Source organism: Sciurus vulgaris (genome assembly GCF_902686455.1).
Source record: "Sciurus vulgaris genome assembly, chromosome: 17".
Taxonomy (NCBI): Eukaryota; Metazoa; Chordata; class Mammalia; order Rodentia; family Sciuridae; genus Sciurus; species Sciurus vulgaris.
The window spans coordinates 57,904,030-57,927,482 of record NC_136478.1 but is presented as its reverse complement, the minus strand read 5'-3'; the positions used below and the strand labels follow the sequence as shown (position 1 = coordinate 57,927,482).

At 50.5% G+C, this 23,453-nt stretch overlaps 3 protein-coding genes across 5 annotated transcripts in view; 2 read left to right on the top strand and 1 right to left on the bottom strand.

Moving 5' to 3' along the window:
• Nucleotides 1-9,900, top strand: part of ELSPBP1 (epididymal sperm binding protein 1) — a 19,011-nt gene extending 9,111 nt beyond the window's left edge. Inside the window, exons 4-7 of one of the 2 annotated variants that reach the window (XM_079119075.1) lie at nt 2,996-3,142; nt 6,064-6,222; nt 6,454-6,618; nt 8,200-9,900. In XM_079119075.1, coding sequence (XP_078975201.1) covers nt 2,996-3,142; nt 6,064-6,222; nt 6,454-6,611 — 464 coding nt within the window. In that variant the 3' untranslated portion in view covers nt 6,612-6,618; nt 8,200-9,900. Of the gene's footprint in view, nt 1-2,995; nt 3,143-6,063; nt 6,223-6,453; nt 6,619-7,123; nt 8,170-8,199 lie in introns of those variants that run through there. The other variant, XM_079119076.1, reaches the window with a different exon arrangement.
• On the bottom strand, nt 8,307-23,453 carry CABP5 (calcium binding protein 5). Of its 2 annotated transcripts, XM_079119078.1 has the most exons (7): nt 22,098-23,453; nt 20,809-20,839; nt 20,237-20,380; nt 18,398-18,507; nt 15,433-15,580; nt 10,485-11,646; nt 8,307-10,451 (listed from the first exon to the last, which is right to left on the bottom strand). In XM_079119078.1, exons 1-6 carry the CDS (start codon nt 22,158-22,160, stop codon nt 11,621-11,623), a joined length of 522 nt encoding a protein of 173 aa, XP_078975204.1. In that variant the 5' UTR covers nt 22,161-23,453; the 3' UTR covers nt 8,307-10,451; nt 10,485-11,620. The 2 variants fall into 2 exon arrangements, with proteins under 2 accessions (XP_078975204.1, XP_078975203.1); XM_079119077.1 differs by lacking the exon at nt 22,098-23,453 and having other exon boundaries at nt 20,809-21,729.
• On the top strand, nt 11,862-12,289 carry LOC306647703 (ATP synthase F(0) complex subunit C3, mitochondrial-like; the record flags this gene model as incomplete). Its single annotated transcript, XM_079117202.1, has 1 exon — nt 11,862-12,289. A coding segment is annotated over exon 1 (336 nt), but the record flags the coding sequence as incomplete, so codon positions are not given.

Below are 23,453 nucleotides of genomic sequence, written 5' to 3'. Positions count from 1 at the left end.
ATTTTATACAATATTTTTGGTGTGCCTGTGTCTTGCCTGTGACCTAGTCTACGAGGTCAGGGGTGGAATTTCTACTGGCGGAGTCACATTGGCACTAGAAACACTGTGACTTCAGGAACGTTTCAGATTTTCAAATTTGGTGAGTTTGGATTAGGGACCCTCGAGCTGAAGTAGGCAGGACATTAACATTCACAGTGTTAAGGACGGTGACCTCTGGCCTCGTGTTGGGCGAAATAAGCCAGAAGAAAAGACAAGTGGCACATGTGGAAGTTAGAGGGGAAAGAGGGATGTCAGGAAGGCCGAAGGGCGGCCCTGGGGGGAGACGGGGAGGGAGTTAACCGATCTCCTGTGCTCCCCCTAATTGCCGCGTGCATGAACGCGCACAGCTGGCCGGCTCTCAGTGTGCCCACCGAGCGTCAGGTCCGAGCACCATGCTCTCTGGATGAGAGCTCAAGATTGTTCAGTCAGGTTCACCAAAACCATCGTGTTCTTTGCCTCATTCTCAGTCACTTAAGTCAATAAGGGCAAACTAAACCAAGTGTAAAGGAAAAGGAGGCATTTTTGGCAATTACATGATTTTTGAACTTTTTTTTTTTTTAATTTTGTGCACAGAGACAAAAGACGTTTTGTTTGTATTAACGAATAACCTAGAGTTGGACACTTGAATAGTTCTCGTTAATATCCAGCTTTTGAATATTTAGGGTTTTACCTTTCCTAGTATCACCATTCTTGAACCTTTGAGATCAAATGCCCCCCCCTTTTATAATAAATATTATCACATCACTTTCATTATCCCAAAATGAAATTTCCAAATTACTCTACCAAGCTCTACCCATAATTTCAAAATAAATCAACCTGATTCCTTACCTGTAAGTCACAAGTAAGAGGAAAGTAATTTATAATAAAGTAATAAGCACTAACCTCTAAGATGGTAAAAAGGGAGCCAGAGAATTGTCCTTCCAGGCAGCATCTCTTTAATTACAAGAGCTAAACATGATGACAGAAAGGTCCCCAGGTTGGGAAAGTCCCCCCACCCAGCTTTGGGAGCAGTGTCCCCACTGTCAAGAGCCACTTCTGGTTAAAACAAGGCAAGTCAGGATCAGTGGCTCAAAATGAGTTAGAAACACACTTTTCTCTTTCTTCCAATTCTGTAAAAGCATCCCCAAACACTCTCAACACATTCCGAGGGCGGTAAAACTTCCAGCTGTGCATGTACAGACACAATCGGGCCTAGAGATGCTTGTTTCCACTCCATCATTGATTGGACTAACCTTTCAGCCACGTTACCCAGGGTTCCTGTTCAGATGCAGGCTGCCTCTTGAATCTCTTCCCCGTGCTCTGGTCTCTGAACCAAGCACCAACACCTGAACACATAACTGGAGGCTTTCTCCCTTCCTCGTCGTGATTTGTTTGTTTGTTTCTTTCTTTCTTTTTCATGTTTTTCTTTCTCCTGTCTTTATTGGAAATGTGGTATTTTTTTTTAAACTTGCTCTTTTGCATTTTGAAATACTTTCCAGTTCAAAACAGATTTTGATGCGCCCCTTTTAATTATAGAAATATTTGTTTAAATAGTGGAAACAGAATGGTGCTTTCAAAATGTCCCGATAACATAAAAGTTAAAAAAAGAAAGATAGGAAGAAAATGCAAACTCAGGTTCCATCGACTTTCAAGAAGAGGTGGGATGATTTCCCCTTAGCCTTGCAGAGGCACCATAGGTCCTAACTCAGGCCGTGCTTGCTTCTCCCGGACTTACTTCACGAGTGTGATAATGAGATTCAGAAACAGGTCACTTTTGGACGATCTCCACAAATGTTAATTTAAGACATTTACATAACTAGAAATAGAGCCGTGTGCACAGGCGAGGCCTTTGCTGATTTGTAAGCTTCCTCAGTAAAGATGAAACCATTGCACAAACCAGATAAACAAGTCATTCCTGATTCCTCTAATCTATGAAATAACCTATTAGCTCTGCCTTCAAAATAGACCCAAACTCTGGCCTCCTCCCACCCTTCTCAAACACCTCAACTCTTTGCCACACAATTTACTAACTGGTCTCCCTCAGTCCCGTTTCCACCCCTCCAATCCATCCTCACTGTCAGCCAGAGCCCCTTTTGGAACATGAAGGCAGGTGTCGTCGTCCCAGCCCACGGCCCTGGCGAGTCGCCACCGCACTCAGAAGAGAACCCCTCACCTGGGTCGCAGAGCTCTCCCTGAGCCTGCGTCTGGCTGTCCTGTGTGGACGGCTCCCGTCTACCTGGTGAGTTCCCGCTCTGGTGGTCACCATCCTGTCCCCGAATACCCCTAACTCCTTCTGCCTCTGAACTCCTCAAACTTCTATTCCCTCCCTAGAACTGGCTCCTCTCAGCTGGTGTCACCGGTAGCAGCCCCTCCATCGCTCCCCAGTCGCGTCCCTCACTACCAATATATGGTCAGGGACGGTGCGCCTTTGGGGTGGGAAATTCAGACTTTCCATGCAAATTGCAAGAAGTCACCAGCCTTCAGATGATAACTGTATTTTACTTCCCTGACCTTTTTTTTTTTTTTTTAATAATCTCACCATTTTTTGGTAGATCAAGATCTTGACTTTATCTGTTGGTCATCGTGATTCTTTTTTTTTTTTTTTTTGGCGGTGCTGGGGATTGAACCCAGGGCCTTGTGCCTGCAAGGCAAGCACTCTACTGACTGAGCTATCTCCCCAGCCCGGTCATTATGATTCTTAATCTTAATGTTGTCCTGTGGGTCTGTGGGTGATCATAACCAACAGGACACTCAGCGAGGACTGGGGAGTGTTTTGCTCAACAGGTGGGGATATCCTGGGTGGAGATTGGCAGTCCTGCTGGAGAGGCTTTGAGGATAAAGGTGGGGCAGGCCTCATTAAATGCCTGGTGAAAGGAACGCATGATGTCTTTCAATGTTTGTCCTGTGCTTTAATGGATTGATTGTCCTTTAACTGGCTGGAGAAAGTGGAGCCACACGTGAACCCTTCTCTGTGCAGATTACCCGCGATGTGTCTTCCCCTTCATCTTTCATGGGATCCCCTACAACAGCTGCATCACAGATGGAAGTTTGCTGGGCAGGATGTGGTGCTCAGTCACCTCCAACTTCGATGAGATACGGCAGTGGAAATACTGTGAGATGAACGGTGAGCCACGCCATCCAGGAGGGCTGGGCGGCGCAGAGGGAGGAGGGTGGGCAGCCGAGGGGATGCTGGGCAACCAGGGGAAGTGCTTCTACGAACCCAGTGACTTTTCATAGAGGACACCGTGACAACCACCAGAGACAGGGATGTCCCAAAGCTGTGTCCCCCCAAGTCCCCAGTGCCAGCCTGAAGGTATCCCTACTGGTGGCTGTGGTCCTGATATTGCTTGTCGAGAGTTTCTGTTTCTCGAACTGGCAATAACCAGATTCCCGATTGATCCTGCCTGTATTTCAATGCAGTTTAACACTGGATCTTAATTTCACACCCGAGCCCAACTTGGAAATGGGCGACATTCACTCAGCGCCTCTCTGCACTAGCCTCTGACCTCAGAGCTTTATATACGACCTCTATTGAACCTTTCCACGGCAGCTCTAGAAGATGCTATTTCCCATCCCATCTGCTCAATAAATGGTCCGCATAAAATTAAGATCTCCCGTGGTCCTGCTCACAGGCTATGTTGAAGTTAGAACTTGAATCAAGTCCAGATGGTTCCAAAGTCCATGCTTTCTTATTAAATGCATGCAAGGCACTTGCCCACGGGCGCACTCATTTTTGCATGAAAATCTTAACTATGTTCTTCCCTCGGCATTCACACAAATCCCATATAAAAACCTTCATTTCTCCTAGCCTGGCTACGCATCACTGAGTCCATAACTCCACGCCAGCCTCACCCTTAAATCCCACCGTAACTCTGTCCTAAAGCCGAATCTAACTCTTCATCCACGTTCAACTCCATCTCCACCCTTGACAGTGAAGTCTGTCATTCACACACCCACGACCTTCATCATATTTAAACCCTAAAATAAGTCGATGGACTGATAGAGCAAACAGTTTTATGATAATGTCATGAAGTTGTGCATAGTTCTCAGTTTGAGTCACCTCTTGCTGCAACTTGGAACTTAACACTGAACTTCTGTTTATCCCTGATGCTCTCCATGCTCCCAGACCCTCCAGAGGGTAGCAGAGGGGGTAACGTAAGAATCTGCATAAATCACTAAAAGATCCCCGTCCGCTCTGGCTTCCCCATTACACAGCAAAAGTTGTTCAATCTCTTGGTCACTTCATCTGCAAAAGGAGAAGGGTAAGTCTGGCTCCACGGGGTGTTGTAAGGATTGGCACTGACCTTCACCTGGGTCCTTCCATGATTCCGTACCAAGTACCTCAGAAATGGGAGTTCGCTGTTGCCAGGGTCTGAGACACCAGTCAAAAGGTGGGCTTGGAGTTGGACTTGAGTTGGAATCATGCTGTGGCCACTTACCAGCGGTGTGGTCTTAGATAATACAAGTAATGGCCAGAACGTCAGGAGGGCTGAGGAAGCACTGCTCATTTCCGGCAGCACCCTAGGAGCATCACACGAGATGACATGGACCCTCTCCACAGCCCCTCTGAGGGAAGTCTGACTGGCAGCCCCATTTTATAGACGGGGAAAATGAGGCTCACAGAAATTCAGTTGCCAAGTGGCAGAGTTGTGACTTGAGCCCAGGAAGCCTGTCCTTCAGAGCAGTGTTGTGGATCATTAGTCCTACTGCCTCGAAACCCCTGCCCCTTAGCCAAATTCCAGCCTCCCTGTAACACCAGCAGAAAAAGCCCACCTGTGAGGCACCACTGAGCCTACTGCTTATTGAAGTACGGGAGATGACGGCTTTGACAGTTGTGATGGCATCTCGGAGCCGTGAGGGTAAAGTCAGGAGATTGCACAGGTCCAGGGGTCTTGCCTAAGGTTTTCCAGTGTGTGGATGTGATTTGTGTTGGGCTAGAGTCATGCAGGGTTGGTGGTTGTGGGAAGCTGAGAGAGGGGTTCAAAAGTCTTAAAAGTAAGTGATCTACCAAAATCTACCATCTCCTGAGAAATCGAGTGGTCTGATTTTATTTCATTTTTTACTTTATGAATTGATTTTTATCATATTAAAATGATCCAGCAGCTCGGGAGGCTGAGGCAGGAGGATTGCAAGTTCAAAGCCAGCCTCAGCAACTTAGTGAGGCCCTAAGCAACTTAGGGAGACCCTGTCTCTAAATCAAATACAAACAGGGGCTGGGGATGTGGTTCAGTGGTCAAGCACCCTTATGTTCAATCCCTGGCACCAAAAGAAAAAAAAAAAAAAAAAGAAAGACAAGAAAAACACAGCAAGATGTCATTTCACACCTATTAGATCGGTTGTCATTAAAAAGATAAAAGATAACCAGCATTGGGGAGGATGTGGAGGAAGGGGATCCCTTGTGCACTGTAGCGGAAACGTAAATCAATACATCTGAACAATCAGCTGTTCTGGAAAATAGTGTGGAGATTCCTCAAAAAACAAGACAGGATTCCCTCGTGACCCAGCATTCCCACTTCTGAGTAGAAGGAACATTCCTATATCCATAGGAACATTCCCCGCCGCACAGTTCCAACAGTTAAAGCTGTGGAAACAACTGGAAGGATGAACGATCCTTACCATGTGGTCTAGGTACAGGAGAGAGGGCCACGCAGCCTGAAGGAGCAGGGAACGCTGTCGTTTGTGACCACGCGGGTGCACCCAGAGGACAGTATGTTAAGCGAGGTGAAATATGCCATGCCCAGTATGTAAATAGTTTTTCAGGAAGTTCTCGGGATCAACGATAAAGCTATTTGCAACTTGTAGTTTTTCCCAGGCGAGAATGTCCTAGATTAACAGCAGGGCGTCGCTGCAGACACGTGAACGCGGGCGGCGGGCCTGTGGGCGTGCACGTCTGCGGTCCTCGCTTACCGCGGGCTGGTAATGGCATCACAGAGAAGGTCCTGCGCGGGTTCGGTGCCAGCAGAGAGAGCGCATGTGTGGACAGTGGACGCGCCCTTTGCTGCCTCCTCTTGACCTTTCCGTCCCCTTTCTGGGATCCTTTTTCAGAGTATGGGGGCAATTCTTTCGGCAAGCCCTGCATCTTCCCTTCGGTCTACAGAAATAAGGTGGTCTCCGCCTGCCTGGAGGATGACAGCAACAGGCTTTGGTGCCCGACCACGGAGAACATGGACAAGGACCGGAAGTGGAGCTTCTGTGCAGACAGCAGTAAGCTGGGCAAGGCTCCGGTGGCTTCCTGCCTCCGGGACGCCTGACACCTGAGACAGCTCGGCGACAGGGCTCCGCTGGGCACTGGGGAAGGGTGAGGAGCGGGACGGACAAGGTGCTGCCCTGGTGATAAAAATCCACCCAGGCCTCATTCTTCATTCATTCCCGATCCTAAGCTCTGCTCCACCGCAGGGTGGAGCCCAGGAATGACCTGTGTCTCACTTCTCCCAGGAATTTCCTCCTTGGCTCCGGGCTTCCCCTGCCACTTCCCATTCAACTATAAGAACAAGAACTACTTCAACTGCACCAAGAAGGGATCCAAGAACAACCGCGTGTGGTGCGCCACTTCTCACAACTACGACCAGGACCACACCTGGGTGTACTGCTGAGGCTGCGGTGAGGCTGCGGTGAGGCCGGAAGCAATAGGCGCGCCGGCCGATGCCCAGGCCGGAGGGGTGCGCACCGGGTGCGTCCCGGTGGGAGGGACCTCAGCGACCGAGGCCCCCAGCGAGGCGGGCTCTGCTTTCCAAAAATAAGGTGGGGTGGGAGGAGGGCTGGAAGACTCCCCACGGTGGAAGAGTTGGGGGAAATTGGCGAGAGGAAATCAGTGAGGCAGCGGGGAGGGGATTTTTTTTTTTTTTTTTTTCCAAACACTGAGAGGTGTCATTCCGAGCTGCAGCCTGGGGGACTTTGGGTAAGCAAGGTAAGGAAAGTGGGGTTTCTCAAGCTGAAGGCAGTAGGAAGAGACAACCTAGCAAAGGGGAGCCTAATTTCCTGATCCCCAGAAGCCATGACTTCACTTTGCTCCTGCATTACCTCTCACTGAGTAGCCAAGGAAAAGGCGGAGTTGTCTTGGCTTCCCTTGGTCACAACCTCAGCCCGCGGTCATCAACCCCCACAGGACCAATTTTATGCATCCGTCTCTTCTAGTGTGCTTTTTTCTTCTTGCCTGACCACCTGGCCCCACCTCAGGGTTCTCCATCCTGTGGAAATTCTCCCTGGATCTCCTGCAGGGATCGGCTGACCTAATTATTCTGGAATCTAGAATTAAAGAAAAGCCCTTTCATCCACGTGTGGCCAAGACTCCATTACCCTCCCTCCAGGAAGGGAAATTCTGGTGGTGCTAGCAGTGTTTGTCCTCATGATGCACATGGATCATGGATGATGCCAAAATTGTGACTCTTCTGGAGTCATGGCTTGGCAGCAAGAACCATCTATCCTGAACAGAGAGGAGGAGAAGGAATGGGTTGGGCCTCTCGGTACCATCTTAACAGGGTGGATATTAAGATACCCCACAGTGGTCTCCTGTCTACTGCTAGGTCCAAGAATATTTTTAGTACCCAGACTCCACAATTTATTAGTTATGCCTAACTATTCCTTCCCCATGCCCACAGTGGACGCCAATGATTGATTACAGGATCTAGTTCCCTCTAAGCCCAGGTGAAAATTCCAGTTGCTTGTGGCTGCAGTCACTCCATCTCCTCTTCCTTCCCCTCCTAGGTCCTCCTTCTTTCCATCACGGCAGGACTATGGTTCTTTTAGGTTCTTCTTCCTCCACCAAACCTATTGCCATAGAGCCAAGGCCCAGAGCTCCCGCAAGCAAGGGGGTGGTTTTGTCTAACTACTCTCAGCTCAGCTGTCTCCCCCTTCTTCCCACCTAAGTCTTAAAATCAATGCAACCCCAGCAGCTCAGGAAGCTGAGGCAAGAGGATGGCAAGTTCAAATCCAGCCTCAGCAACTTAGTAAGGCCCTAAGCAACTCAGTAAGACCCTGTCTCTAAATAAAAACATTAAAAAGAGCTGGAGATGTGGCTCAGTGATTAAGCACCCTGGGTTCCATCCCCAGTACACACACACACACACACACACACACACACACACACATATATATCAATGCAAAGTCATTTTTTATTCATAACCTATTTTGTGCCAGTGCATACTTATCCCCTGAACTCTGTCCTTTGATTCCATTTTTAAGGAGAAGAAAAGCATCTTCCAAGGAAGACGCCACACTGAGGCTGAAGCCTGCTTCATGTTTTTCCCACCACGTCTTTCAAACTTAGATAATCGCCTTTAGAAACAGCCTCTTCATCATCCTGCTAAATCACACGGTTCTTCGCAAAGAACAGAGGAAAAATGTGGCCTAGCCAACCCACAAGGGGTCCTGAATCTACCTGGGGGCCTGCCTTTCCTTTTTTCTCAATGAGAGTTTTGGTGGAAGGAAAAGTTGATGGCTAGGTTGGTGAATCTCATTGGTGGGGGAATCAGAGTCTCTGTCCAGGGACCCTTAGAATACTTGTGGCCTTCTCTCTCTTTCTGGGTAATCACAGCTTTAGACAGAGCATTTGTAGGCATTTATTAGATTATTAATAAATAAATCAGTAGATGAAGGGAAGGAATTTTATTGCAGACGCCTCACTGTCCCTTCCCCATGCCCATGGCAGACATCAATAACTGCAGAATCCAGATGAATCCCTCTAGGCCCAGATGCAAATGGATATTGTTCTTTTCCTCCTCCCTCTCCTTCTTTTTCTTCCCCTCCTTCTAGAGTACCCTGAGCAACTGCTACCACTGCACCCAGGTATCAGTAATAGATTTTTGCTGTTCAGCATCTTTTCTACCTATCTGATAGTCTAATAACAGTGATATTGCACAGATGGGCAAGAAGTGGGCAGATTGAAGGGGAGATCTGTTTCTCTTTAGCTCAAGAGCAAGCAGAGGATAAATCTTCACCGACTGCATGCAGAAATGCCTTAGTAAGCGCTCTTCTGCTCCTGGTTCTACACGGCCATCCCTTGCTTAATTAAGGCCTTCCCTACCACCTTTCCTGTCTCTGCTCCTTGAACACACCAAGCTCACCCAGCCTCTGGGCCTTTGAGTGTGCTGGACTGCTCTGCCCTGGTCTTCTGCAGCCCCCCTCCCTACTGCATCTGGTCCTGGTTGCAATACCCTGTGATGGGGAAGGAGGTGGGCTAGGCCATCTCCCTTTTGAGAGAGAACCTCTTCCCAGCTCTGGGAAGTGCAGCCTTGGTTGTCAATCAAATCAGGTGTCCTCAGCTTCTAAGCGACCCCACCCATCCAGAGACGTGCCTTTCCCTAGTCCATAGCCTGGCTGAGACCAGGTACGCAGACTCGGCTGAGCTGTGTCCGGAGCTCCCGTGGGCTCTGCCAAGGCCCAGGAGCCTGCACTGTAGCTCACTGCTCCCTCCGTCCCACCCGATCTCCTTCCCTTCGCTTCAGGGTTCTGATCCCAAGGAGACCCCTGAGGGAGCTTCCGCATGCTGGCCCACCTCAGAGGGGGAAGGAGTCCCGGAAACCCATCTTTAAACACTCCATCTACAAGACACACCCCTTCCAGCAGTTCTAATAAGCCACTCTTCCCCGTCCCCAAATTCTCTGTGTATCTGACCGCCTCCCTTTATCTTTCTGGACAGACTCATCCCAGCATGAGATTCTCTTAAGTGATTTCTTCTCCCCACAAACTGGAATGTCACTCCCCACGAAAGCAAAGATCTTATCCCTGGGCTCTTTCTAGGACCCAAGAATAATCCGGGTTAACTGTGAATCTGAGCTGACCAGTACAGTAGCCGCATGGGGCTATTTAAATTCAACTTAAGTAATAAGATCGATTATTTATTAATGAAATTGTATTTACTTAATAAACAAGAAGCGAAACTCAGTTCTCACGCCCCATGCTTAACCCTCAGTGGCCACCCATGGCTAGTGGCCGCTGTGATGGATGGGGCAGATCTGGAGCATTTCCATGGTGGCAACGCCCCTGTTGCACTGCAGACCTCTGGGATATCAACTGCTGCGGGTCAGTGCCCTGTCGTTCTGACCCTATCACCAGGGACAACGCGGGGCACAGAGGGGCCCAGCAATCTGTCTAGAACAGTGAGAGGTGCCCGGGTGAGTCAATGGGAGGGGGAGGTGCCCAGGAGGGAGGGCAGCTGGGTCCTTCACTCCAGGTCCTTAAATGAGTCTCCAGGAACATCCTTGCCTGACTCCACCCTGATCCACTGAGCCCTCCCGCAGATCCCCAGGGTCACTCCTCTCTCCTTGCTGTTCCCATCTCAGACCTCCGCTGGGCTGCACACTGGGTCTCCAACACTCCTCCCTCAGGCGTGTCCCTCCTGCTCAGCAAACGCCCCGAGGTCCCCAGGGAGAGTGGCGGCACCTCCCCACACAGCTCCCTCTGTGCGGCCTTCCTGCCGGGTGGGTTGCTCTCAGCTTCTGCGGGAGGCCGTTTCCTCCCATGCTAACACAAGCTCCCGGGACGAGGCGATTTTGTCTGTTTTACTGATGCTCTAGCTGCACGCCTGGCAGGGCAGCCTGCAGGCAGCAAGCACTGGCTACATTGCCACTGAAAATATGAAGAATAGGAGGAAAGAAAGAAGAGAGGGCAGTGGGAAGACAGAAGGAGAGGTCAGAAAGCTTCAAAGTCACGGGAGAGGGAACAGACACAGGTAAGTGGGCAGGAAACACCGTGCCTGGCTCCACTTCCTCTTCAATGGGATAAATGGAGGCTTTTGAACAACCCGTTCCATGCATCTGCTCAACAAACGTCAAAGCGAGAAAATCTTGGACACGAAACCTTTATTTTGAGGACCTTGGTGCTGCTGGAGGTGAGCTGTTCCCAGGTGGAGGTGAAGGGGAATCCTGTCCTCAGTGTCACGGACAGACGGATGCCAGGACTCGAGGATGGAGACTGGCGTGGAGGCAGGGGGCTTCCAGAGATGGCTTTGCAGTCACCTGGCTGAGCAGGGGATTTGGGGGATCCTCTCTCTCTTTCTCTCAGGATATTTGGTGGGGGATTAACTCCCCAGGGATCGGCTTGCCTAAACCTCCATAATCCAGATTTGTGATTTAATTCAGTTCCCTAGAGTGTCTTACACCAGGAGGGGGATGTGGGAGATCAGAGGGGAATAAAACCAACTGTGCTTCTAGGAACTCGCGAATTCACTGGGAGTGCCCCCTTAAGGCATGCTCCCACACCCGGCCTTATCAACAGACCAGTTTCTAGCCCCACGACTGACACGTCTCCCTCTCACAGAACGAGGGCTTCTGCAGTTGAAGTCGGAAGGGTGGGAGGGGTGGGAGGACTGTCCGGGACTTTTTGACAACCCAACAGGAGAGGAAACTGCTTAGCCCAGGGAGAAGCTAGGGAAGAGACTCTGGCAGGTCACAGGGATTTAGGACTATGTGTAAGGAAAAGATGTCATTACCCTCTGGAATTTCTGCTGCTGCTCTCAGTCTGACCTCAGTCCATACAGCTGCAAGGCCATTGACTACCCACCCTCCCACCCTCCATCCTTCCAGGGGTCCTAGGGGTTGGGTCCTCAGCAAGCACTGAATCCACGTTGGCCCGGTGGGGAGCATCTGGGTCCCCAGGGACATCCTCAGCGGGACATCATCTTCACAAACTCTGCAAAGAAAAACTGCGGTGAGGCGCCTCTTTGTAAAAACAGCCACATTGGGCTTTCGAGTCCTTCCTGTGCTGATCTTTGAGAAATTACTTAATCCCTCTACCCTCCATTTTCTCATCTGTAAGATGGGAGTGGTAGGGTCACTGTTTTTCCTATGTTAAGAGGGTTAAGCCCCACTCCTTCGACCTCTGCCGCCGCAGCCGCCGCCACCTCCAGGGAAGAGAGGAAGTGGGAGAGGAAGTGGGAGAGGAGCCCACGTTACCTGTCACCCACATCCTCCAACCCCGCCTCCCGGAGGAGTCTAAGATGTTCGCCTGCGCCAAGCTCGCCTGCACCCCTGCTCTGATCCGAGCTGGATCCAGAGTTACATACAGACCAGTCTCTGTATCAGTGTTATCTCGACCTGAGACTAGACCTGGAGAGGGCTCTACAGTTTTTAATGGGGCCCAGAATGGTGAATGTCAGCTAATCCGAAGGGAGTTTCAGACCAGTGCAATCAGCAGAAACATTGATACTGCTGCCAAATTTATTGGTGCAGGTGCTGCAACAGTAGGACTGGCTGGTTCTGGTGCTGGTATTGGAACAGTCTTTGGCAGCCTTATCATTGGTTGTGCCAGAAATCCTTCACTGAAGCAGCAGCTGTTCTCCTGCTATCCTGGGATTCAGAGCAAAGCAGGGGGTATCGCAATACCAGATCTTCAACTCTATTACAAAGCAATAGTAACAAAAACGATATGGTATTGGTACCAAAATAGAAAGGTAGATCAATGGTACAGAATAGAGGACATGGACACAAACCCAAATAAATACAATTTTCTAATACTAGACAAAGGGGCCAAAAATATGCAATGGAGAAAAGATAGCCTCTTCAACAAATGGTGCTGGGAGAATTGGAAATCCATAGCAAAAGAAGGAAACTAAACCCATATCTCTCACCCTGCACAAAAATCAACTCACAATGGATCAAGACCTCTAAATCAGACCAGAGACCTTGCATCTTATAGAAGAAAAAGTAGGTTCAAATCTTCAACTTGTCGGCTTAGGATCAGACTTCCTTAACAGGACTCCCATAGCACAAGAAATAAAAGCAAGACTCAACAACTGGGATAGATTCAAACTAAAAAGCTTTCTCTCAGCAAAAGAAACTATCAGTAATGTGAAGAGAGAGCCTACAGAGTGGGAGAATATCTTTGCTACTCATACTTCAGATAGAGCACTAATTTCCAGAATCTATAAAGAACTCAAAAAACTCTACACCAAGAATACAAATAATCCAATCAACAAATGGGCTAAGGAAATGAACAGACACTTCACAGGAAGATCTACAAGCAATCAACAGATATATGAAAAAATGTTCAACATCTTTAGTAATAAGAGCAATGCAAATCAAAACTACACTAAGATTCCATCTCACCCCAATTAGAATGGCGATTATCAAGAATACAAGCAACGATAGGTGTTGGAGAGGATGTGGGGAAAAAGGTACACTCATACATTGCTGGTGGGGTTGCAAATTAGTGCAGCCACTTTGGAAAGCAGTATGGAGATTCCTCAGAAAGCTTGGAATGGAACCACCATTTGACCCACCTATCCCACTTCTTGGCCTATACCCAAAGGACTTAAAATCAGCATACTACAGAGATACAGCCACATCAATGTTCATAGCTGCTCAATTCACCATAGCCAGATTGTGGAACCAACCTAGATGTCCTTCAATTGATGAATGGATAAAGAAACTGTGGCATATATATACAATGGAATATTACTCCGCCATGAAGAATGATAAAATTATGGCATTTGCAGGCAAATGGATGAAATTGGATAATATCATGCTAAGTGAGATAAGCCAATCTCAAAAAACTAAAGGACAAATGATCTCACTGATAAGTGGATGATGACATATAATGGGGGATGGGAGGGGTTAGCGTTAGGGTTAGGGGTAGGTTTAGGGGTTAGGGTTAAGGAGGATGGTAAGAATGGAGGAAGGAAGGACTGTATAGAGGGAAAAGAGGTGTGGGAGGGGTGGGGGAAAGGAAAAAAATAACAGAATGAATCAAACAACATTACCCTATGTAAATTTATGATTGCACAAAAGGTATGCCTTTACGCCATGTACAGAGAAACAACATGTATCCCATGTGTTTACAATTAAAAAAAAAAGGGGGGAGGTGTTGAATGACACAGTGCTCATATGACAGTCTGTGTTCCATGAAGAGCCATGGTTTGTGTCTGATTTCAAACTCTCCGCTGTCTCAGAGGGAGTTCTCTTACAGGTACGGAAGGGGGCCATGAGGCAGCCCCTGAGCCTGAGTCAGGTGGACAGTGACTGGAAAACCCTGGGAGAGGATATGGTTTGCACCTGACCTCACGGTGAATCGATCCCAGAAGAACTTGCGGGCCTTGGCCTGCTTTGAGGTCACCCTGTCCTCTTGCCTATGGTTGGCCTGCAGATCTGTTTCCCACCCTGGTCCTCCATCTTTCCCCCGTTTCACTGATGTCTGCTGCAGGCTGAGGCTTCTTAGACCTGCAGGAAGACTCGTACAGCAGAGGTGAGTGCAGAAAAGCCCTCCGCTGCCTCCTGGAAGGAGGCGACACAACCCTGGAGAAAAGTGCAAGAGAGCTTCCACGGAGAGGGGGGGAAGACTCCTGGAAGCCTGGGAATCGTGCCACCAGCTAAGGCGAAGGGAAGCCTCTAGCAAGGATGGATCAGCAGGCATCCCTAGAGGCGCAGAAGGTTAAAGTGTGGTCAGTGCGCACGGCATCAGCTGCAAAGGAGCAGACAGGGGAGGACGCACAGCAGGTAGGGTTTGCACCAGAGCACTCGAGTGTGGATATGAGGACGCTCCTGGGGGCTGGAGCTGAATAACACGTGAATATCAGGCTGATAGGCTTCCTCTGCGGGCGGCACCTAGATTCTGAGCTCTTTGAACGAGGGAGTGTCTCGTTATGACTCATGAGCCTGACATGCCCTCCACAGAAATGATCCCCATTCCCAACCACGTGAGGCTCGGTCCTTCTCACTTACCGATTACTAAAGACACACGTGTTGAGCTCTGTGCTAGGAACTGAGGTTATAATGATGAGAGATTTAGTACACGGTCTCAGAGGAAATGGAGATAAGTCCTCTGAGCTTTCGTGTCATCAGAGAAATGCACGCTGTGTGAGGGGGGCGTCCAGAGGAGGGACACAACCCAGCAAGACGGGTAGGAGGCACATTTCAGGGGCCCAGCCACAGGACAGAGCAGGTGGTGCTCAGGACAGAAAGAAGAACGTGGGCAATGATGGAAAAGAGTAATAATTTATTTTTAAATGGTGGCATTTAGTGCATGATTTCTTTTGGTTTTCTCCAAAACTTTGAGGGAAAACTGTCATTATCCTCATTACGCACAGATGTTAAAATTCACATGTAAAGAGAGTAAGAGACCAGATAAGGTCAGACGTGAACAGGTTCCTGAATTTGAAGTTCAGGAGTCTGAGTCAGGAATGTCTGTTACTAGCTAGCCCATCCATCTCCTGCTAGGACACGTCTTTCCCATGACACAAGGTGCTCAGGGAGCCAGGGAGGAACAGGAGAGGAGGCAGCAAGTCCTGAGCATGGGGGAAAAGGGTCTCTGGACAAGGGGCTCCACAGAGCCCCAGGAGTGACAGACCTTGGGCCCTCAGAATGACATGGTCAGCACCCACCTCCCAGCCCACACCCGGAGAGGAGGGGAAGCACACCCTCCTTGGAAGACCACATGGAGAGTTGGAAGCGGATCCCAGCTGAGCCCACCCCAGTTCGTCACCTTCGAAGTCAACGGTGCCATCTCCATTGACGTCGGCCTCCTGGACAAACTCGGAGATCTCCCGGGGGGTGAGCCTCTCTCCCAGAAGCCTCTGCATGGCCTGCTGCAGTTCCGCCAGCGTGATCTCCCCGTCTCCATTGGTGTCAAACTGAACAGAAGCAGAGGGGGCTGGATGAGCAGCACCAACCTTGGCAGCAAAGACGACAGTGTTCACGGACCACAGGAGCCAAGCCGAGGGCTTCGAACACACGGTGCTGGAGAATATCAGCACCTGGAGGTCCAGGATTCTTCCAGGACTCGCACACATCTTTACGACTGTTTAAACAGCATTACGGAGGTAGAACTGATGTACAGACAGCTGTGCAAGCTTAACACCTGCAGCCTGAGGACTTGGAACATACACGTGCCCTCATGGAACCACCGCCCGATCGGCACAGTGAATATGACATCGCCTCTGAGAGATTCCCTGTGCCGCTTTGTTTTTTGTTCGTTGTCTGCTGAACATGAGATCTGCTCTCTTTTAAGTTTCTGAGTGCCCAAGGCAGGTTGTTAATCTCTAGGTCCCTGGGACTCAGTCATCTCCATAACTGAGACTTTTAGACCCATTGAAGGACAGCCCACCTGTCCTGTCCCCATCCCTGGCCACCAGCCCAATAGAGCCTGCGCCTGTGAGTTCATTTTGGAGACCTCCTGTCCGTGGAGTCATGCACACCTCTCCTGTGCGGTACAGATGGACGGTGGAATGTTGTTCTGCCTTAAGGAAATGCTGACACGCAACAACGTGGCCAAGCCAGAGAACATGGGGCTGGTGAGATAACCCAGGCACACAAGGACAAGCATTTCGTCTGGGCAAGCACTTGATGCATATTTGTCAAATTAATAAATGACCTCCAGAACTTCTCCTGCCCATCCTTAGCCGATCTCCCAGAAAGTCTAGTGCATCCTCTCTCCAGAGCACACGGAGGGGCCAGTGACTGTCCGTAGCTCTGCCGACACTGACCTGGCTCCAGTCATGGGCCGTCTCCGCGGGTCCCCTGGCTCCATCCTACTCCTGCAAAGGTCTCTTCTCTACACATCAGGCTTCATGTTCACAGTCACTTAAGGGATAAGTCAGATCTTATCACTCCCTCAGCGAGAATCTTCCAGTGGCTTCCTGTCCACTGGGAACCAAATGCTGACCCCGGTCCATCCCCAAGGTTTGGCCCTGCCCGCCACAGCTCAGAGGTCTCTGCCTCATCTGTGCCCTGCTGTGCCCCTTCCAGCCCTCGCTGCTCCCAGCGCGAGCATGCGGCTGTCTGCAACGTCCTCACCGGGATGAGACTTCCCCGGAGCAGCTCTGTCCAGGGGAAATGCATGGCAAGCCTCCCAGATGGTTTAAAGTTTTCTCGTAGCCACACTAAAGAAAAATGTAGGGGCTCGGGGAGCAGCACAGGGGAGGGCTTGCCTAGCATGCAGCAGGCCCTGGTTCCATTCCCAGCACCAAAAAAGTTAAAAGAACCATATGAAATTAATTTTAAATAATCAATTTTATTTAGTCCAATGTATCCCAACTCATTTCAGCATGTAGTCTATTTTAAAATCATTAATAAGCTACCTGCCATTTACTTGTTTGTATGCACACTGGACTTCTTAAGACTTAGCCTACTAAGTACTTAGAATATACTTAGTTCACATACTGAGCTTAGAGGTGTACTTAATTATACACATACACTTACACCAGTTTACAGGTCTTGATCCAGGGCATATTGTACACACTCAGCATTTGTCAACTCGGACACTAAATTTCTATCACAAATATTCAGTCTGCATTAAAGTTTTATTACGAATTTATGGTTGAAAAGGCAGGTTTTCACTCCCAAGTCGTTCCAAATGAAAGTTTTCCAGTAATCGAATTGACTCTTCGTGCTGTACATTTAAACGGATTGTATTTCAATACTTGGCTGGCAGCCAATTGAATATAAATGAGATTAAACAAAGAACTTAATTGAAATCCACTGAAAGTAATCGTTGGGTGTGAGTGGTACTGGGAGTGGAACCCGGGGCCTCGAACAGGCTCGGCAAGCGCCACACCGCTGAGCCACAGCCTCAGCCCCACTGAAATTAAACAGAATTAAAAATTCAGTTTTTTGGTCACAGAGCTGCTGCCATGTGTGGCCAGCGGTTACTGTTGTAGACAGAGCTCTTCTGTGGTTCCAGAAAGTTCTATCCGAATGGTGCACCTGTCAATCTTTACACAAAGCTGGGAGAGAAACATACAAACTTGTCGGTGGAGACCTCCCAGGATTTGAGCACACAGTGGGCTGGTTCCAAAGTCTTTGCTTCTAAATGCTATAATATTTTTCATTTTTGCCTTATGTAGTTGAAAGCTCTCCTAGTAAGGAAATTATTTTATCAGGGGTTATAAGCAACCCCTTACCTTTCCAGCATCTGACTTTTAAGCACCTTTATAATAAGTGACTTAAACCAGATGATTTCTTTGAGATCCCTCCTGGCAATCTCAAATTCTTCAACTGTTCCTTCCTATTACAGGCTCCAAGATTAGAGACCCTAACATTTAGGGGAGAATACATGGTTTTGATCTCCAAGATTTATGATCTCCAAGAGTCTTAGTTTCCTCATCTGTATGATGAGTGACTGCTTACTCTTGCTGTTTGCGGGTTAAATCATAACATATGGAGAGGCCCTGGCCCATTTCAAGTGTTATTTCCCTGCCCTATGCATCCCACTACGGCTAGACAAAAAAAGAAAGAAAGAAAGAAAGAAAGAAAGGAAGGAAGGAAGGAAGGAAGGAAGGAAGGAAGGAAGGAAGGAAGGAAGGAAGGAAGGAAGGAAGGAAGGAGAGAAAGAAAGGGAAAGAAAAGAAAAATTCCGAAGACGGTTTTGCGGGTTCTGTCCATGGTACTGATTGTGACAGACCCCTGGGTCTCCCTGAACCACGCCCCGCACCATGGACCCTTTCACTGACCTCCTTGAAGGCGTCTCGCATCTCCTGGACACCAATCATCCCAGCGGTTTCTGCAAGCAACTTGGGGGTCATCAACTCCACAAAGTCGTCAAAGTCCACACGGCCCCCCACTGAGGCAGAAAAGGAGGGGTCAGCGGGACTCCAAGCCTTGACCTTCCAATCCCTCCATTCACCCTTTCAGTCAGCTCAGGGAATAGGGCAGTCCCCAGACCCCTGCCTTCCAAGGGTTTTCTGTGTTGTATTTTTATTAGTGGCTTAGAGTTAGACATACTAATGGGGTTCACTTCAGCATAGTCATGCATGCATGGGATAGAACTTGCTCCCTTTACGTCCCCAGAGCTTCCTCTCTCCTTCCCTCCTCCTTCCTCCTGTTCCCTTTCCTCCGCTGGTCTTTCTTCTGTGTAGCTATTGCCTTTTCTTAGGTTGGTGCTGTGTGGTCTTAGGTAGAGCTCAGGGTGGTCTATGCACATAGATGCATAGCGTAATCTGGTCAGTTTCATTCCTTGGGTCCTCCCTTTTCCTGTTCCTCTTCCCTCTCCCCCAACCCCCCATGCTACTGATGTCCCTTTTATTTTCATGGCTCCGCACCCCACTCATTTCCCCCCATGAGCGAAAACATTTGCCGCCTGGCTTCCTGAGTCTGGCTTGTTTTACTTAGCACGGTGTCCTCCACTTCCCTCCATTTACCAGCGAATGCCAGAGCCTCATTCTTCTCTGTGTGAGTTGAACCCACCCCTTATCTTTTACTCACTCAACTCAAGCCCTGTGTCCCCCTAACCTGGACCTGGTGGGCAGGGTGTGTGTAGCAAAGGGACTGGCTGTCCATACAACAGTTTAGCATGGTTAGGATCCACGTTCCCTCATCTATGCATCTGTCAAGAGGGAGTATGAATTAAATGTGTCCCAGAGGCTCTTCCATATCTGAATACAGTCATCCTTTGGTATCCACTGGGTGTTGGTACCAGGAATCCCCATGGATACCAAAACCTGTGGATGCTCAAGTCCCCTTTATTTGCGGTATTTGCATGTAACCTGTGCAAGCTTCCCATATTCCGTGCCTCATCTCTACTGACTTGTAGTCCCCAACACAGTAGAAATGCTCAGTAATTGTTATACTTTGGTGTTTAGGGAACAAGGACAAGAAGGAAAAAAAAAAGCCTGAACATGTTCAATACAGACACAATTATTTTTCCTCCTGCAGTTTCTTGAATGCAGACACACCGGGCTGACCCCACCTTAAATTCAATATTAACTTAGTTATAGGCCCAGAAGCAAACCAATAACATTTTTACTCCGATTTCAATCTCAAAAATCAGCTTTGGCCTCCATCTAAAGATCCATCCTTTTTTTAAATCTGTTCACCACCATTAGGTCCAACCCCAGGTCTGTTTCCAACATCTAACATGGCTCCAAAATGGCACTGCTCGTATAGACTTTAATGGAGACAGTGATAAGCCACGCTTCATAAGAATTTGCTGTGGACTATGACTTTGCCTGCCCGAGTATCCTTATCCGCTTCCCATGGTGCCATGAGGTAGGGAGGGTCATATCTTCACTCAAAGACCAGGAAACTGAAACCCAAGAGTCACTTCACTTCTCAAGCTGACCTTCGTTGATAACTAATAGAACTGGGACTTGAACCAAGATCTGTCTCCCAAAGTTCCCTTCAGCTATTTCAAATGCTGCCTCCCTGTGTGCAGTCTGGACAATTCTCCTCCAGACCTCCAATCCCTCACTGCCACCTCTCAACCCCCAGATAGACTGCCTGCCTTCCTATGCTTCCCAGTCTCTCCCTTAGCAACCCCCAGCCCAGTCATTCCATTCAATCCCTGGTCTCACAGTTCATGCGGACTTGCTGGCCCAATTCGGTCAATTCCATCTCTGTGGGCATGTAACCCATTGTCCTCATGAGATTCCCCAAATCCTTATGGGAGATGAACCCATCTCGGTCCTTGTCAAACTCCAGAAATGCTTCCCGGAGCTCTGAAAGTGAAGAAAGAAGAACTGTGGAGAAACTTGAAACAGCCAGTGGGGAAGAGAGGCAGCCCTTGAAACTATCAGTGAGGCAGTGAGACCCAAGGGGAAGGCACCCTGGAAAGCCAAACCCTGCAAAGGCGGCCAGTGTGACCCGCGTCACGAGGGGAGCGGCTCCCGAGCTGCTCGCTGACCCCGATGCTCAGGGTTGGTGGAGGGGTCTCAGAACCCAGGAGAAGGACCCCCAGCTTTGGCCTCATGCTAGGACTCCTGTCTCACCCTGGGTTTCTGAGCCGGGGCCTGGCATGCGGCCGAGTACCCCGCGGGCACTCAACTGCCATGAGAAGGATTTGCAGTTGAGGGGACAGGAAGGGTGTGAGGTCTGCACGCACAGAGCTGGAGAGTGGGGGCCCTGAGGGCATTTGGGGGGCAGATACCTTCGATCTCGTCCTGTCCCAGGGGCCTCTCCTGGGAAGGCACGCAGGGGAGGGAAGGCAGAGAGATGGTCAGGATCCAGCGCTCCTCCAGGCAGGCCCCCGTCCCCGCAGGCGTCCTCCAGGCCTCTCTCTGTCCCTCAGCCTCCTTCCGTCCCGACCCCCGTTCCTCAGCTCTCTGCTCTCTTTCCTTCCCATCCCCTCTCATTTCCTCTTTCCCGTATCGAACCCTGATCTGCCCCTTCCCAGATGCATCCCGTGTACTAACTGCCACAGAGTCCGAGCCTCCCCAGAGGAGGAGGCGCCACTTTCTGTCGCAGCTCACGTCAGGCTGGCTCTGCCGGCTGCTGCCTTCATTTAGACCTCAGAACTGCTCCCAGTGTCATTCCCATCTCACCCGTGAAGACGCGCAAGAACAGGGAGGTCAAGGGAGCTGCTGAAGGTCACACAGCTTGTAAACGAGATCCCTGACCGGGAGAGGTGGCACGGCCACTCAGGTCCAGCACCCGGGCGCGAGTCCTGGGCTGCCGACTCTGGGTCAGAGCTCTTTCCAGGGCACCCCACTGGCTGTCTCTCCACCTTCCTCCCCTTCCTCCCAAGAGGGAGGATCCCTTGAGGTGGGAGCAGAGCTCAGTGCCCTCAGGAAGGCCATTGAGGAGTGCCAGCAGGACCAGCTCCTGTCCCTCTGAGAGCATGTCTTCCACACTGCCCTCCCCGCTGCTGGACGAGGCTGCAGGCCAGGCCTGGACACCAGCAGAGACCCTGGGAGTCTCCCCCAAGCTGGCCGCCACCCTCTAGGTCCCTTTGCCTGCGTCCCCCAGCGTCTCCAGCCGTCCTCCGTCCTCCGTGCAGTCTCCTCTCTGTCCCCCTGCCCCTCCTCCCCTTCCTGCCTGAGGGTCACAAGCGCAGGAATGGACACACCCGCCCTGCACTTCCTTCTGGGTGAGCTTATGACTCAGCCTCCCTTTCTTCACTTGTAAAAGGTGATGAGTCTCGAGGGCCTCGGGAGCGGTTCTGAGAATCAAATGACGCAGGAGCACAAAGGCCTTTGCGCAGAGTGGGCACATGGCAGGGACTTCGTAAGCGGCCAGTATCGTCACCCCTGCCACCTTCACCTGCCTCTTGTATCCAGAGCAAGGAACGCGACCCCATCCCAGCCCCGATTGCTCTCCTCGGCCCCCGCTCCTGAGTTTACTGCCCCCTTCATCCTGCGCTGCCCCCGGGTTCTGAGCCTCTGCTCTGCCCTCGCTGCCCCCTTCTCCCCTGCACCACTCCCTGCCCGCCCGCCTCACCCGCTGCTTCTCAGCGATGCCCTTCCTCAGGAAGATGCAGGCGGGGCCCGCGGGGAGCTGCATGGGGCAGCAGGCTCAGGCTCCCCTCTCCAGGCGGCCCTGCTGCCTGCGCCTGGCAGCCCAGCCTCCTGCTGCTCAGCCCTGGGCAGGCTCTCCTGCCTCTCTGGGCCACTCCCTCCTCCGTGCCTGCGTCTCCAGCTGTGACAGCTGGGGGCCTCCACCCAGCTAGGAGGGATCAGGGCCGCCCTGCCTCCCCATCTGGCCCCAGGGAGTCGTCCTGGGCAGAGCCATCTGGGGCTCTGACACTCAGCCCAGGACGGCCCTGGAGAGGGGATCTGGGTGGGGATTAGGGCAGGCGCCTGGTCATCCACTGCCCACCAGCATCAGCAGTGCCCGCTCCAAGCCTGGCCGCTGGGCCACGGCACATGGAGAGGACACGACTCTGGCCTCAGCGCTCTCCTGACCAAGTGGGACCCATGTGCAAGGATGGCCTGTTGGCAGGGTGGCAGAGAGACAGTCTGGGCTCTTCCCTGCTCCTCCATCCCGCCTGCCCTTCCTGAGTAATTCAGAGCACAGCAGCAGGGAGTCAGGGCAGGGAGAAGTCATGGTGGTGTCAGGGCCCAGGGGTGGTAAGGGGTCCACACAGGGTGGGGGTAGGGGCCATCTGATGTGGGAGCCTGAGTTCCCCAGGGAAGTGGAGTGAGCCAGAGAGGGCAGGCATGGCCAGCGGTCCTGAGGGTTCAGACGTGACCATGAAGCCATCCAACATGAGGTGCATTCAGGGGCCCAACGGCAGCCTCGCCGGTGCCAGTGCATGAGGACGGCCAACACAGAGACTCGATGTCATCCACTCCAATCACCCAGGTCCCATCCTGTTAGCTGATGTCATCCACTCCGATCACCCAGGTCGCATCCTGTTAGCTTGGGCTAAGGGCTAGAAAAGGGAGTGGTCAGATGCTCTGATTTTGCAGCCAGCATTGAGGATTTGGAATCTGCACAGGAAGATTTGAGAGAAAAGGGAGGTCAGGACACACTTTCCAGGCAGGTAGAAGTGTAAATGGGTGTGGTGGCCAGGCAGCAGGAGGACTCATCATGACCCAGTGGTCATTGTGCTGTCTTGACAGAGCAAGGAGGACATCCCAGTCTTCAGACCTGTAATGAGATCTGATCTGTCTCTCCTTCATATTTCCAGGCATCTGTGGGGACTGGAAGAATCACTTCACAGTGGCCCAAGCTGAAGCCTTTAATAAAGTATTCCAAGAGAAGATGGCAGGTTTTCCCAAAGACCTGTTTTCCTGGGAATAATGTCTAAAAAATTCTGGATCTTATATGGATGCTGATACTTGTTGTCCTGTC